Source organism: Nerophis lumbriciformis, linkage group LG32 (genome assembly GCF_033978685.3).
Source record: "Nerophis lumbriciformis linkage group LG32, RoL_Nlum_v2.1, whole genome shotgun sequence".
In the NCBI taxonomy this organism is placed as follows: domain Eukaryota; kingdom Metazoa; phylum Chordata; class Actinopteri; order Syngnathiformes; family Syngnathidae; genus Nerophis; species Nerophis lumbriciformis.
The window spans coordinates 25015533-25031017 of record NC_084579.2 but is presented as its reverse complement, the minus strand read 5'-3'; the positions used below and the strand labels follow the sequence as shown (position 1 = coordinate 25031017).

Sequence of the window (15485 nt, the reverse complement as noted above, 5' to 3'; positions counted from 1 at the left end):
ATTTTGGGCATCGTTTTCTCTAAACGCATACATTTGTCGAAACATGGCCAAAGACACGCATTATATGTGGTTTTCCTGCACATCATCTTCATCACTAAAGGAAATATCTAAACTGCGGTAGAAAATTATTGGACCATTTTCAAGAATGTTTTTTTTTTTTGAGTCAACAGCTTGAAGCGTCCCTCTGTCTCTGATTCCTTCGTCGTCATGTGATATGAGTGCGTGACTGTGATGATTTTGCTTACAAGGTTTGATGACCCACCTTATCTTACCTCTGATTGGCCAGTCCGTAATGTTTCGCCCTAACCTGTGACTCATCAAACAAACACCGAACCAACCATCATGGATTATCCCAGTATGTATGGATGTTCTCATTTATCCAGGTCATTGTATTTTCTCCATATTTTTTTGGCCTGGATTCACAGTCCATTTTCTCTCTTTGTAGCTTGTAGCTTTGATGTAAGCTACCTAGCTACATGGGTCTAAAAGTAGCTAAGCTACAGGAAAAGCTAATCGTTAAAAAAGTAGCTGAGCTACTGCCAAGGTACTGGAAAATTTAGTTAAGCTACGTACCTTAGCTACATGTAGCTTGTCACTGGCATTGACACTTTTCAGGGATGTGAGCACCCTTTGGGAAAACGAAAAAGAGGAAAATCGGCACAAAGTGCTGCTACGCAAGCCCCGAAAGAAAATGTAGAAAATCAAGACGATATTTTCTGCACATGGTTACAGTTCTACACTATATTTTACCTTTAGATTTATTCTCATACACCATCCACTTTTGGCTGTCTTTTAGACACATGTCCTATGTAATGCACCACAGATGTTTTTGTTTTTTTAGGAGACAATTTACTAACATTATTATCATTGAAATTGTAATGTAAAATTCTATAACATGCAGTCAAAGAACTTTTCCCATTTGGCAACTCTATCCTGTAGCCATGTCTGCTCGGGTAATATACTTCTGGTGTTGTGGCCTTTGTTTACATTCGTCACATCAAAAATATACCTTCTCGCTGGCTACTAATAAACTGTTCGGAAGTAACAGTGTTCAGTTTGTAATTATCCAAATAGGATTAGCAGCAAAGTAGACAGCCGTCAACGTTGTGGCTCAGAGAGCGAACGGAGGCGTCAACAACTAAGCTAGCTAGATGGTTAGATAAAAAGCAAGCTTGTTTCTGTGTCCATGATTGTCTCACCACCCTACAACTCACTGTTTCGGGAAGAAGAACAGTGAGTACCTGCAGGTGAGGCGAGCGTTCAACTAATTTTGTTTGGATTGTATTTTTTTTTTATATTTCATTAAAACAACGCAAAATGTATATTTTTACGCGAAAATGCCTTTCAGTCCGTCAGTTAGTTAGTAAGTCTCACTTTATTTTGAACATACATACAATACAATTACAATTTAATACATAACATATTTTTAGTTGTTTAATTACAGCATGTCGGAAAAGGACAGTTAACCATCTGCAGTTGAGGTAAAAGAGCAAATAAATAAACTGCGTGATTAATCTGCATATGATTAATGCGATAATGTTTGTAATAACTATGTTAAATCATTATTTTTGACAGCCCTAAACGGAATACAATTTAGTGACTCAGGCACAGGTTGATGTTATTGTTCCAAACTATGCACCTTGTAGATGAGAACGTGGCATGTCTGGAGGATGCAGTAACCTCTAAAAGAGAAGTGTATCCTCTTATTGAGCAAGAGAAACCACAACAGTACCAAGTACTACATTAGTGCTGTATAATGTGTATTCAAATATTGCATAGGTTCCAATGAAAGGTGTGCCTATGTTTTGGTGTTTTTAGTCATTAGTGCAGATAGTTTTGCGTTATGAGCTCAGATAGTCACAGGGTGACATCGATGACAGTCTCTTTGCATACAGCTGTGGCGGTTCTTGACAGTCACTAACAGCTGTGAGCTATGACTATAATTAGCACCATGACGGACCCCCGCCGCAGACTTATGACTGCGGTTACCCTTCCCTCATTAGCAACCACTTTTGACTTTCAATCAAGACTCATTTCTTTTAAACTTACTGGGTTTCCTTCCCTTTACCTCAGCGGCTTAAAGCGGTATTAATGATGTAAACAGAGCAATATCACGATAGACCGGCCGTAGGTCTGTGTGCTCTTCCACTCTCCAAACTAATGTTCTTTGCACAGTTCTCATGTGCTTCATTAGGGAGATGAATGTAGGACTAAAAGAGATAAATGGACAATTGTACGCAGATTTGTGCTCTGAATCGTGGTCCAGGTGTGGGTGGGTGGGCGGAACTGCTGTCTTGCATGTTTCAGACGTCTGGCCATTCAAATGAATGGGACATCATTAAGGTCTGCGGAGGCTGATAATTAAATAAAATGTGGGGTGTTAGAAATTTCAGACATGCAAATTCAACGGGGGAAGATAATCTTTTTCTCCGTCTGGCTGTATTTCCTCTCATTCAGCTCACTACATAAATGTCGTTCATCGCAACCAAGGGAAACATAAGTAACACCTGGTTTGGCAACTAAATTAGGTTAATGCAGAGGTGAAGTAAATGTGCAATTAGAGGGACATGCACCATTTTTACTCAGGATAGATATTTGACAATAGTACAATTTATTTAAAGAGGTCATATTATGAATTCTTTACTACTTTTACTACACTTTCTTGTGGTCTACATAACATGTAGGTTATTTATTTTTATTTTGGGCAGCCAAAGGCACACCTGTGCAATAATCGTGCTGTTAATCAGCAGCTTGATGGGATGGATATCTTGGCAAAGAAGAAATACTCACTAACACAGTATTTGAGAGGAATATGTATTTTGTGTATAAAGTAACATTTTTATATCTTTGAGTAATTAGCGTGTATACAGTACATGATTAAAATATGAGATTTTTTTGTGATCAATCACATGAGTTAACTTTTATTTATTTATTTATTTTTGACAGCTCTAATATAAAAAATAATGTATTTTGTTCTCCAGGCATTGAATGGATCGCAATTTCAATGTTTAGACTGTTTTAGAAGATGTTTCGCCTCTCATCTGAGCAGGCTTATCAGTTCATGCTCACAGACTTAAGGGGTGGAAGCTCTAGTCTGAGATCCAAAGTATTTGTACTCTAAACTATAGGACAAGCCCAGATGAGGATGGTTTTGCTCTTCTTAATGAATGAGAATATTCATAGACATGTAATTAATATTAATTAGTCAAACATTTTTATATTTTTAATATGTTCTGAGCAGAATAATGCTGCCAGGTGAAGGTCACTGTGGCTGTATCTCGACATTCTGCAGTGTTGATGCTCTTTTTTTAGACCAAGGCCTCCCTTACCCCCCAACAAATAGTATTTGTTTTGTCTTTAACATAACTCAAGTTAGCTTAGCAGCTAGCTTTGAAATAATATATTCTTTATTTTTCACAAGCTACTGTGCCTCCTATGAAGTCTTCAAGTGAGCTCCATTTTGCCTCATTTGCATCAAGACACAATTATTCAACTATCAGTTCAACACAAAATAACAAGTTGCTTAAAAATAGCAGTCGATTCCAAAAACTGGTCTTAGCATTGTGTTGCAGACATACTGTATGTATATCTTGCTGAAATATTGATGCAACAAAAAAACACTCAGATGACATCAGAGAAATTATTTTCATTGAAAACAGAAAACTCATTGGAATTCCTAACTGGTGATAATAGTTGAACTGTTTGTGTGTTTTGTAGAGGTCCAGAAAACAAGTGGTGAAAATACTTAGTTTTTAATGTTTACTGTAGTGATAGCCTACAAAGTTGTTTTCCATTTGTAAAAATGTAAAATATAATCAATCCATGATGCAAACGAGGGCTTGGCGATATGGAGCAAAACTGATATCGCTGTATTTTCAGGCTGTATCGCGGTATACAATATAGAACTGTATTTTAAACAATGTGTTTAGTTTAAAGTCAACACCACATTACTGTTACTACCATCCATCATCCATCCATCCATCCATTTGCTACCGCTTGTCCCTTTCGGGGTCGCGGGGGCTGCTGGAGCCTTTCTCAGCAGTGCTCTCAAATTACTTTTAAAAAGTAATTGATTAAAGGTAGCTGTTTTAATCACTAATAAAATTTATTTTTGATACATGTAATTAATCACTAGACAAAAAAGTTTACGTGTTACCTAAAAAAATATGCAGCGTGTGCGTGCGTACCTTTAAAAGGCGGTTTCTGTTGTCAAGAGACGTGCAACATGTGACATGAGCCAGGGTTTCACTGTCTTTGTTAGCTTTAGCAGTTAGCACTGCAGCGGCGCTTTGTCGGCTATAATGGCTGTTCTGTTGAATATTTTCTCCGGCTTGTGCTACCTCTGGTTAGTAAAAAGGAGCCACCCGCCCGGCCAGCTGAGCACCTCGGCACGTTGCACTGGTTGCTAACGGCTGTAAAAAGGGCACATCAAAAGATACCGGTATGGCGGTGTTGTCTCAAATATATACCGGTATTAAATATAGTACTGGTAAATCGCCCACCCTTAGTGCAAACTACTCATGGAAGACAGGTATCCTTGCTACCCCTATAGCCACATTTCCACCTAAGCATCAGTACTTTTAAACATCATCCTACAGATGAGGCCTGATTACCACCCACTGCTAAATCACCGGTCATACCCAGGACTGCTAGAGAGAATACTTTGCAGCTCAAACAGCAGGTGCAAAACTGTTGCTACGGCCACTTCTTTCATCCCATTGCTACCTACCTCCAGGATAAGTGCCTCTTTTTCCATTTGTTGGGGGGCGTCAGACTTCGTTTTCTGCGGCCAGGGGTGACTTCAGCCTCAGAGACATCTGGCAGAGAACATCTGGGTGTTTTCATTAGACCCAACGTGGCTTGATCTGTAGAGAAAACTTGATTGTGTGAGAGATTTCATAATAATCCAGGTTAGTTTTGACAGATAGTTTTTAGCAAGTGTCCTTAAAGTGAATCCTCAGTGTTCGAAAATATGATAGAAGTCACAATCAGATCTGTGTGATAACAATCACGTTATACTGTATGTTAGATCATTTTTTAAATGTCTAGAAACACATTGGATCCTCGATTTAAGAACGTCTCATCACAAACTTTCGATTTACGAACCACATATCTTATAAAAAATACGCTTAGGTGTATGAACCTTTTCTCCGTGTACAAACGTTTCATCCACGTATTGTGTGCCTCAGAGTGCAGAATTTTTTTGCTCAGCAGCACATCCATTTTGGACGGACTGATCGATTTCCGGTGCTCATTGATTGTCAAGTGTTAGCTCCTCTTCTCACAGCATCCCACTCCATTCCAAAAAGATAATTCACAAGGTAATGTGAATTAATTTTTTTTATTTATTTCTAATCATTGTAGTGACCTGGCTATTAAAATGTAGTTGTTTTGTGATTTCAAACTGTGAGTGCACCACAGGGATAGTTACATTATGTGCGTGTGTGTGTGTGTGTATGTGTGTGTGTGTGTGTGTGTCTTGCCAGAAAACGAAGACAGTTCAGATATTTATTGTTTTAGATTTTTTATTAAATAGAAGTTGTTCCATCATCCCCTCGTCATATTTGTTTGATATACAGTACTATACAGTGTAGGGCTGGGTGGTATGGCTGAAAACTGTATCACGATATACATATTTTATATCGATCGATATCGATAATTATTTATACTTTTCATGACTTATTTAAGCCTGCCAATAAATACAGTAAAACAATTTCCAACTTACCAAGGGTGCTATATTTATCAGTGAAGAGAGTGTCTGGTAGTAAGGTCGGATGAGCGCAGCTAAGGTAATAAAATAATTCAAATAGAATTGAAGGTAGTTGCAGATTTGAGACACTAGATGGCAGAAGTGTATAAGCTACTGAACACTACACAGAGTAGTTTGGGAAGCTACTCATTAAACCGACACATTGGAAGTGTCAAGATGTTACCGCACGTCTGGATTAAAACCAACAAAATGAGTGTGCGAGTGACTTTGTGAAACACGTCTTGCTTCATAATTTCTGGTTTCTTGCGACCGAAAAAAATAAAGATATATTGATATCAGTGCAACCCTAGTATAGCACTTTATATGTGTTCAAAGTGTACAAACTTTTATTAAAATATGGACTTTTGTGAAGGCTGGAACCTATTATTCATATTTATATTGTTTCTTATGAAGACATTTGCTATAATAAATGTTTCTAATAACGAACACTGTTCAAGTAAAATTGAGGTTCCACTGTATCACGACTATGTCCTGCCATGTTGCATTGAATTGATTTCAGTAGTCTGCAATGAGGTGGCGACTTGTACAGGGTGTACCACGCCTTCCGCCCAAATGCAGCTGTGATAAGCTGCAGCACCCCCCGAAAGGGACAAGCGGTAGAAAATGGATGGATGGATGGATGATTTCAGTAGTTATATGTGTTATATGTGTTTTACTTATGTTGCACGATTGCATCAAGAAAAATTCCTAGTTTGTGAACCCGTTCTCAAACAATGGCAATAAAAACTCTTCTGATTCTGATTCTGGGTTGCACTGAACAATCATGCTGCGTTAAGACCTCTAGGAAGTAGGCATATCTGATGTGGAACTTACAAAGTCGGAGTAATTTCTACATTGTCACATTTACAATTACTCGTCCTTTCTTTTGTATTGCGTGTGCGAAGGTGGGATCTCATTAAATAAATGACATCTTTGTTTTGACTTTATTTTGTAGTCTTTCTATTGCTTTCTAATATGAAAGATGGTGGTTAGCTAATGCAACTGTCGCAATGAAGCTACACTAGAAAAGTGAGCGTGTGTGCATATTTATGTCGGTGCTCGTCAGCCCAATGTTGTCAAGGGACAATATTATAGAAATTACAATGTAATATGTTTACAGTAATAGCTCAACTTACAAGTTTAATGAGGACTTCTGGCTGAGCATGGTTGGTGCAAGGCGTGCTTGGCAGGGGCTGCATGAAAATGTGACCTTTTTCATATTTTATTGGTACTTTTACTAACTCCAGCCGTCAATACTACCATACTTTTTACTGGCCTGTCGTGGGCAGATTTTTTTTGTGGACTGCGCCTGTGAGTTCCGCGATGTCTGGCCGAGGGAAATCAGACAAGCCAGGCTGCTACAAGCCTTGTGCGTTTCCGGATCCAGATATCATGGAGGAGTCGGCTGTTAAATCGGCACTTTGTAAGTGGATAAATCAGAAGATGGACGAAATGTGAGCCGACATGCACAACAATCTTAAATCCGTTGCGAGACGAGAGATTGCGGCAATTATGAAACCATTTGGGAGCATTCCCCCGTCCTATAGCAGGGCCATTGCTTGCCTGGAGCTTGCAGGTAAAGCTAATGCTAACGAGCTAACCGAACTCCGTACTAAAAAATGCAATGATCTGGAGGACCGTTTGAGGTGGAATAATGTTTGAGTGGTGGGCCTCCCTGAGCGCTGTGAGGACCCTCATCCGACTGAGTTCACCCCTCAATTCTTGCAGGAGGTTCTGAAACATGACAAACCCATGCGAGACCGTGCTCACCGGATCCTTCATGCTAGGCTGTTCTAGGAGTGAATTTATTTTAAGTCCTGAACCAGATTCTAGCAAGGGTTGGTGAGGCTTCTTCGCTATCCTATATGGGCATTAGAATTTCAATTTTCCTGATTTTACCCCGGCCTTGGGTCAGAGGCGAGCTGCCATTGCTGCAGTGAAGAAAAGGCTACATTTATGTCCCAATGTGAAGTTTGGACTTCTCTTTCCGGCGACGTTGCGGATCACTTTATCAAACGGCCAGACGCACAGATTCGCGGCGGGCTTTGTGGACAAAAACATTAAAATGGTAGTTGCCCCTGATTCAATCTAGGCCGCCGCCATTTTGGAGCTAGAGAACTACAAATATCAATTATGTTCAACATTATTCAGATTGTATAGTTCCTGTGCTTTTTGAGTATTTTTTAAATTATCTTGCTGACTAATTTACGGGTTGTTTATCGGTCTTCTTCATATATATTTGCACATTCGATTGAAATAATAGGTTTTGATAGTAAGCTGTAATTAAACAGCCTTTTTTAATTTTATTCAAACATTTACCTTAGTGCACTGTTTAATTTTTCTTTTCTTTGCATTCGTCAAGCTTATTTTAGTTTTAGTTTTACCACAGACTTGCATTGTTGTATACTGTATATGTGATGTTTGCATCTTTTTGCTATGACACAGCCTAATCTAACAGCGACGTCCGGCAGGTGCGGCATAAGGTTTACCAGTTTTAATTGCAGAGGGCTTCTTAATAATCCTATAAAATCATCATCTCCGTCCTTCTAATCACTTAAGGCTGATGAAAGGATGGATAGGACAGATTTACCACTCTTCATTTACGGGCAAATCTAGGGGAGTTGCTATTTTGCTGCATAAATCTGTTCCTTTTGTACATTGGAATAGTATTTCTGATCCCAATGGGAGGTATGTTATCGTCACTGGCCAAATTTCTAACACCCCAGTAGCCCTCGTAAATGTTTATGCTCCCAACCATGACAATGACACTTTTTTCAAACATCTTTTTCTGAACCTCCCTTACTTGTCAATGTAACTGTTGGCTCGATATCCAGTTGAGTGCTCATCACCCAAAACTTGCCCACCATCAAGGTCCGCTAAGTTAATTCAGTCTTTTATGGCTTTTAAGGATTTTCTGTTTCAGATGGCTGCCGTTTTTTTAATCCCTCTGGAAGGCAATACTCCTTCTCTAACGTTCATCACACTTTCACCCGCATTGACTACTTTCTAGTTGATAACAAATTACTTATATATTTATGCATATCTCTATGCAAATATGATGGAAGTGTTTTCTCTGATCATGCTCCAATTAATTGGTTTACTCTTTAGAAACCTGACAACCACACGTGCGCCATTTCTTTAACGTCAAATAGATTTTTTATGCTTTTAAAGAAGACTCCTGAGATGTCGGCCTCTGTACTTGTACTCTGGGAGGCACTGAAATTTTTAATAATTTGTCTTTGGTAATTGGCGAAAACATCTCCTCAAGCACAAGTTAGTGGAGCTAAAGTTGTCTAACATCCACCCTCTCTGTGATGTCACAAAGGAGTAAAAGACGGTACTGCCTTAAGGTTGAGTTATTTTAAAAATAATCTACTGCTATACAAAATGTACACTGATTCCTCTAAAGTACATTTATAGGGACATAAAATGGTTGCAGAAGTGATGTACTTACTTTTGTGAGCTACTGTACATGGCTAAATTGTTTGAGGGTTTTCCAAGAAAGACTTACCGTATTATTCGGACTATAAGGCACACTTAAAATCCTTTCATTTTCTCAAAACTCAACAGTGCGCCTTATAACCCGGCGCACCTAATGTACGGAATCATTTTGGTTGTGCTTACCGACCTTGAAGCTATTTTATTTGGTAAATGGTGAAAAGATAAGTGTGACCAGTAGATGGCAGTCACACATAAGAGACTGCAATATTACTCAAGTAAACAACACCAACATTTTATATGTTCCATAGAAAATGTAGATAATTACACACGGCGCTCAAAAATCTATCAAAATGTTTTTGTACAGTTTTGGTAAGCTATGAAGCCGCACCGCTTGATGGATTGTACTGTGCTTCAACATACCAGTATTATTATGGTGTGTGCATTAGGTAAGACATATTGCGCCCTATGGTTGGGAAAATACGGTAACTTACCAAAGACTCCAGTCTCCTCGAGCCCTCCAAACTTCTGCATGGCTTTGATGGCATTGGTCAGTGCCTCTTTGGTTTGAAGTTGGCCAGTCACAGGGTCAGGTGGTGGGAGGTAACCAAATTTGCTAAGCCAGTCCTGAAGGGGAAATGATACATTTTGTAAAAATTTAAAATGACAAATTACACAATACACTACTGGTTCCTGTACACAAATTACAAGCTTAGCACACAAAGTTATACCCCTTTTTTGAAGATCGGGTCAACGTTAGTAGTATTAGGGTAAGATTATGCTGAACATACTGCTCAATGACATTTTGAAATGGCAAGACTTGCTATAAAATTTACATATTCATGAGAGAATGTTAAAAAGCAAGGCAGTTGTGCTTAACCTCTTGCTGTTTCGACTTATTTTTCTACTACTATCATGTGATATTGTGCCATGCTCTATTTGTGTTTCTTGGCGTGTTAAATGTCAATGGAAAGACTGATATACATTATTCTAGGAAATAATTATAACCACAGGTTGTGTGAACAGAAATGTTAGACTCACAGTATTCAAAAATGCACAAAAATAAGGTTCTGTTATGTTGCAGTGGTCCAGTGAAAGTAAATAGTCCACACCAAACCTTACATCAATGAGGACACACTAACCGTTGCTGCACACGTTTATCATTTTTGTCACATGTGCACATATTATTGATAGTGAATCCGGTTTACCATGGCTGCATTAACAAATACAAGCTACTTAATGAACGGTAAACCTTTGAGTGGCAACACACCCAACCCAATGGACAACTGTTAAACCTGTCTGCAGTGAGACAATTAACTTCTGTGAAAATAACTGAGAAACACAGTCCTCAAGTCTCCAAATGGAAAACCGTATTTTAACTCTAATACTAATTTTTTGTAGTTTTATTGTCAAATTTTACATGGCATTAGGTAAAATTATGGCCCATGCTGGGTTTTTCACTCCATACCACCAAACTAAATGTTATGAATGTTTTTGAAAAGATTTAGGCGGCTCCGTTTCAATGTATTTAAACTTCCATTCCTAAAGGCTGGTACACACATGAAGATGTTCTAAATCTCAAAATATTTTAATCTGTTACAGACCGCACACATTAAGATAAAAAAATCATGCATTTAGCAATTCAATTGTTAAATGTGTGTTGTGCTCTGGTAAAATCAATACAGCCATTCTGTCCCACCACAGACTCCAGACTCTAGTCCTCCAATTCTTAACTCTAAAGTGAACAATCATGATCTATAGGGGTGCATATCGATCTAGGTGTCGATAACATCGATACCAAGGTTGGTATTAACATCAGATCGACAATAGCGTGGTGGGATCAATACTTTGTACTACTGTATGTACGTCCATAAACTTACTCTAGTTTCCTCTCAAAATAAATATTTTTATTTTAAATTGTAATTTTATGTTATTTTGTGACTTTTTTTTCCTCAAAGTATTACATCGTTTTAAATTGTTGTATTGAGTTTTATATTTTTATTTGCAGAACATATTTTTCCTGTGATCTTATAATCAACTAACAAGATGCAAAATCACAAAATAATTCAATGATAGTGACGTTTCAAGTCAAAATGTCGGTATCAGTTTTGGCAATACAAACCCTGTATTTACTTGATATCTGATCGATAACAACATTCACAGTCTCACCCACCGCTAGTAATTTTTAACAGAATCAAAGAAGCAGCAGCATACCAACAAACCACTGTAGCAATGGGCAAAAACAGGCAATATAGCATAGGACAAAGGAGAGGAGAGAATGATGATGAGTTTGGGACAATTTTTTTAAAGAAAAGTCCCAAACTAAAAAAAAGGACGGGAAATAGTCTGTTTAAGAAGCTACAGTTTAGTACTTTCTGACACACTGCTTTTTGTTAGCTTCTTCATTGGCAACTTTCTGTACTTTGCCACAAATCACGCAACCATAACTCAAAAGGTGCCGGCGTTCCACACAGACAAAGAGTTTTGGTTGTAATATACACATGTTCAATATTTACGACTGTTTTGGAGCCAACTATCGGGAAAAATTCACACTTAACACACCTCAGACCAGACAATCTTATAAGACAATATATAAGAGGTATTTGCTGTCACACGATTGTCTTAATGTGTGTAGCCCACTTTAGACCATTGTGACTGCTAGAGAGAAAATATATCTTGTTAGTTTTCATAAGAGCCAAAAGCCATGCCCCTAATTAAAATTGTTCAATGACAGTTTTAGATTAACTTTTGGTATGACTATTTTAAGTGTTCCAGTCAAAAAATATCAAAATGCTCAGGGGTTAAGAAGTAAACAAACCTAAATTAAAAAGAGTTGGAGTTCAAGTTTAAGTCACAAATGGTACCTGGTAATACAGAATAGCGCACTGGTAATGGATTATCAATCTTCTTCCAAAATAAAGGGGAAAGTCACGTGTTGAAATGACTATCAAAGGACATACATAGTGTTGCTCCTGCTGGGTTGTTGCCATTCACTAATCCTGGACTCCTGGCCCGTCTCCTGGTATCTCTTCCAAGCTTTTGACAATTTTCTGGGATACACAACAAACCTCAGTGTACTGATGTGCAGTTATAAGGATTTGAGCTACCTAAGCGACTTCTGTGGGCTGCAGATAAGGCATCATGCTACCTCTAGTGGTATGCAAAGCTAGTCAGGAATTAGGGAAAGGGAAATGCTCTGTGGCAGCCACCTATAAACCGTCCCATGATAGGAGTTCTCCTGCTAATGTGTCTTTCAAACTTGTTTTATATTACTGCTTATCCCATTCTGGTATGGCGGAGGAAACTGGAGCCTAGCCCAGCTGAACTGGTCGCCAGTCAACCACAACACACACAAAGACAGACAAACACATCTGTTTGCATATTATTTTCATACACTGGCATTGTACCTGCACTAAACAGTAACACTTCAAAGTCCTCTTTTGAACATAAAGAAGGGAAATTACATCCCTTTCCAATTAGTATCAAGGTCAGATAAGTGTGGATGATACAGCAGACATATGATTAAATATGGTTTTGGTACACTTTGCGAGTGCAAACACTTTTGGGACACTTATCTTTATTGATTTTTTCTCCACTTAGCCTTTAATTGTATTAAGCGTCCACAAGATTGATCTTAGCCTCATCTGCTGGTTGGTGAGTTCTTTCGAGGCAAGGTCACAATGTGTGAAGGTGCATAGTGTTTTATCTCCTCTGCTGATGCGCTTCAGGGAGGGCCATCCACTCATTTTTAAACTAACACTTTGAGCTTTGAGAGGCTACTGTGTGTTTATTTGTTGATTCATTGGTGACAAGTAATCTGTTCTCACATTCGCCACTAGTACAAGGCACTAGGCACTAATTTTGAGGTCAGTTTTGACTGATAAAGGCCATAATGATCAGGAGGTCAATTTTCTGCTATCCGCAGATTACTTTCAGACAGATTTAAAAGGATGTTCACGCTTTATATACAAACCCCGTTTCCATATGAGTTGGGAAATTGTGTTAGATGTAAATATAAACGGAATACAATGATTTGCAAATAATTTTCAACCCATATTCATTTGAATATGCTACAAAGACAACATATTTGATGTTCAAACTGATAAACATTTTTTTTTTGCAAATAATCATTAACTTTAGAATATCATGCCAGCAACACGTGACAAAGAAGTTGGGAAAGGTGGCAATAAATACTGATAAAGTTGAGGAATGCTCATCAAACACTTATTTGGAACATCCCACAGGTGAACAGGCAAATTGGGAACAGGTGGGTGCCATGATTGGGTATAAAAGTAGATTCCATGAAATGCTCAGTCATTCACAAACAAGGATGGGGTGAGGGTCACCACTTTGTCAACAAATGCGTGAGCAAATTGTTGAACAGTTTAAGAAAAACCTTTCTCAACCAGCTATTGCAAGGAATTTAGGGATTTCACCATCTACGGTCCGTAATATCATCAAAGGGTTCAGAGAATCTGGAGAAATCACTGCACGTAAGCAGCTAAGCCCGTGAACTTCGATCCCTCAGGCTGTACTGCATCAACAAGCGACATCAGTGTGTAAAGGATATCACCACATGGGCTTCAGAAACCCACTGTCAGTAACTACAGTTGGTCGCTACATCTGTAAGTGCAAGTTAAAACTCTCCCATGCAAGGCGAAAACCGTTTATCAACAACACCCAGAAACGCTCATCTAAGACTGACTGATATAAAGTGGAAAGTGTTCTGTGGTCTGACGAGTCCACATTTCAAATTGTTTTTGGAAACTGTGGACGTCGTGTCCTCCGGACCAAAGAGGAAAAAGAACCATCCGGATTGTTATAGGCGCAAAGTTGAAAAGCCAGCATCTGTGATGGTATGGGGGTGTATTAGTGCCCAAGACATGGGTAACTTACACATCTGTGAAGGCACCATTAATGCTGAAAGGTACAAACAGGTTTTGGAGCAACATATGTTGCCATCCAAGCAACGTTACCATGGACGCCCCTGCTTATTTCAGCAAGACAATGCCAAGCCACGTGTTACATCAACGTGGCTTCATAGTAAAAGAGTGCGGGTACTAGACTGGCCTGCCTGTAATCCAGACCTGTCTCCCATTGAAAATGTGTGGTGCATTATGCAGCCTAAAATACCACAACGGAGACCCCTGGACTGTTGAACAACTTAAGCTGTACATCAAGCAAGAATGGGAAAGAATTCCACCTGAGAAGCTTAAAAAATGTGTCTCCTCAGTTCCCAAACATTTACTGAGTGTTGTTAAAAGGAAAGGCCATGTAACACAGTGGTGAACATGCTCTTTCCCAACTACTTTGGCACGTGTTGCAGCCATGAAATTCTAAGTTAATTATTATTTGCAAAAAAAAAAAAAGTTTATGAGTTTGAACATCAAATATCTTGTCTTTGTAGTGCATTCAATTGAATATGGGTTGAAAATGATTTGCAAATCATTGTATTCCGTTTATATTTACATCTAACACAATTTCCCAACTCATATGGAAACAGGGTTTGTAATTGGTCTTTTGGATAACCCAACAAAAGTGCAATGCTGATGCAGACACCTATGATGGCGTCAAACAGGAATGGGTACCAAAACTCAGTTTAACGATGGCTCTTATGCCGGCGTAACGGTCGTAACCAGACTAAAAGTGCCTACGTGCTTTCATGCCAATTCAACCAACTCCAGATAATTATGCGCTGTCTTGCAACTTTGTCCGATGCCTGCAACTTCCCTGCACATTTTGGCTAATCAACAAAAATGTTCACCAATCAAATCTGTTTCTGAGAGGCGCTGAAACGCACAACTCAACTGTCTAATTAACACGTATGTTTGTCACTTGTGTAGATGTGTAACTTGATATTTATTGATCAAACAACACAATTGTCATCCTCCTGGATAGCTCAAACCTACTTCCGGATCCTGTCTAAGCGCTAATCCTTCTGGGTAAGGTAGTATATAAACATTTAGAAACACACCGGCTTCCTCACTTGCTAGTTTATATGTATTCATATGTTTATGATTTTTTTAATCCAGGGTAAGACAATTAAGAACATATTTTCAATTGCAATGTTGACCTGGCAAAGAGGCAGTATTTACATGACCGAGATGATGAAATGTGATGATAATCTTTCATCATCTTTCATCCACCAACAAAAATTACAGCTATAGCTCGGTCTCAACAGTTCACAAATTTGCTTAATGTACGTAATTGTAAATGTGATGGAACCTAAGTGAATGTTTAAGATGTTTTTTATGCGTAAATAAACATAATGCAAAGAATGTCTGCAGACAGAGTGGAC

The 15485-nt window shown here is 38.6% G+C and overlaps 1 protein-coding gene across 1 annotated transcript in view; it reads right to left on the bottom strand.

Annotated features, from left to right (window-relative positions):
- LOC133574884 (matrix metalloproteinase-17-like) overlaps positions 1–15485 on the bottom strand; it is a 178215-nt gene that overhangs the window by 89078 nt on the left and 73652 nt on the right. The window contains exons 2-3 of the mRNA XM_061927220.2: positions 9682–9814; positions 4730–4865 (exon numbers count right to left, since the gene is read on the bottom strand). Of these exons, the coding sequence (XP_061783204.1) occupies positions 4730–4865; positions 9682–9814 (269 nt within the window). The remainder of the gene's footprint in view (positions 1–4729; positions 4866–9681; positions 9815–15485) is intronic.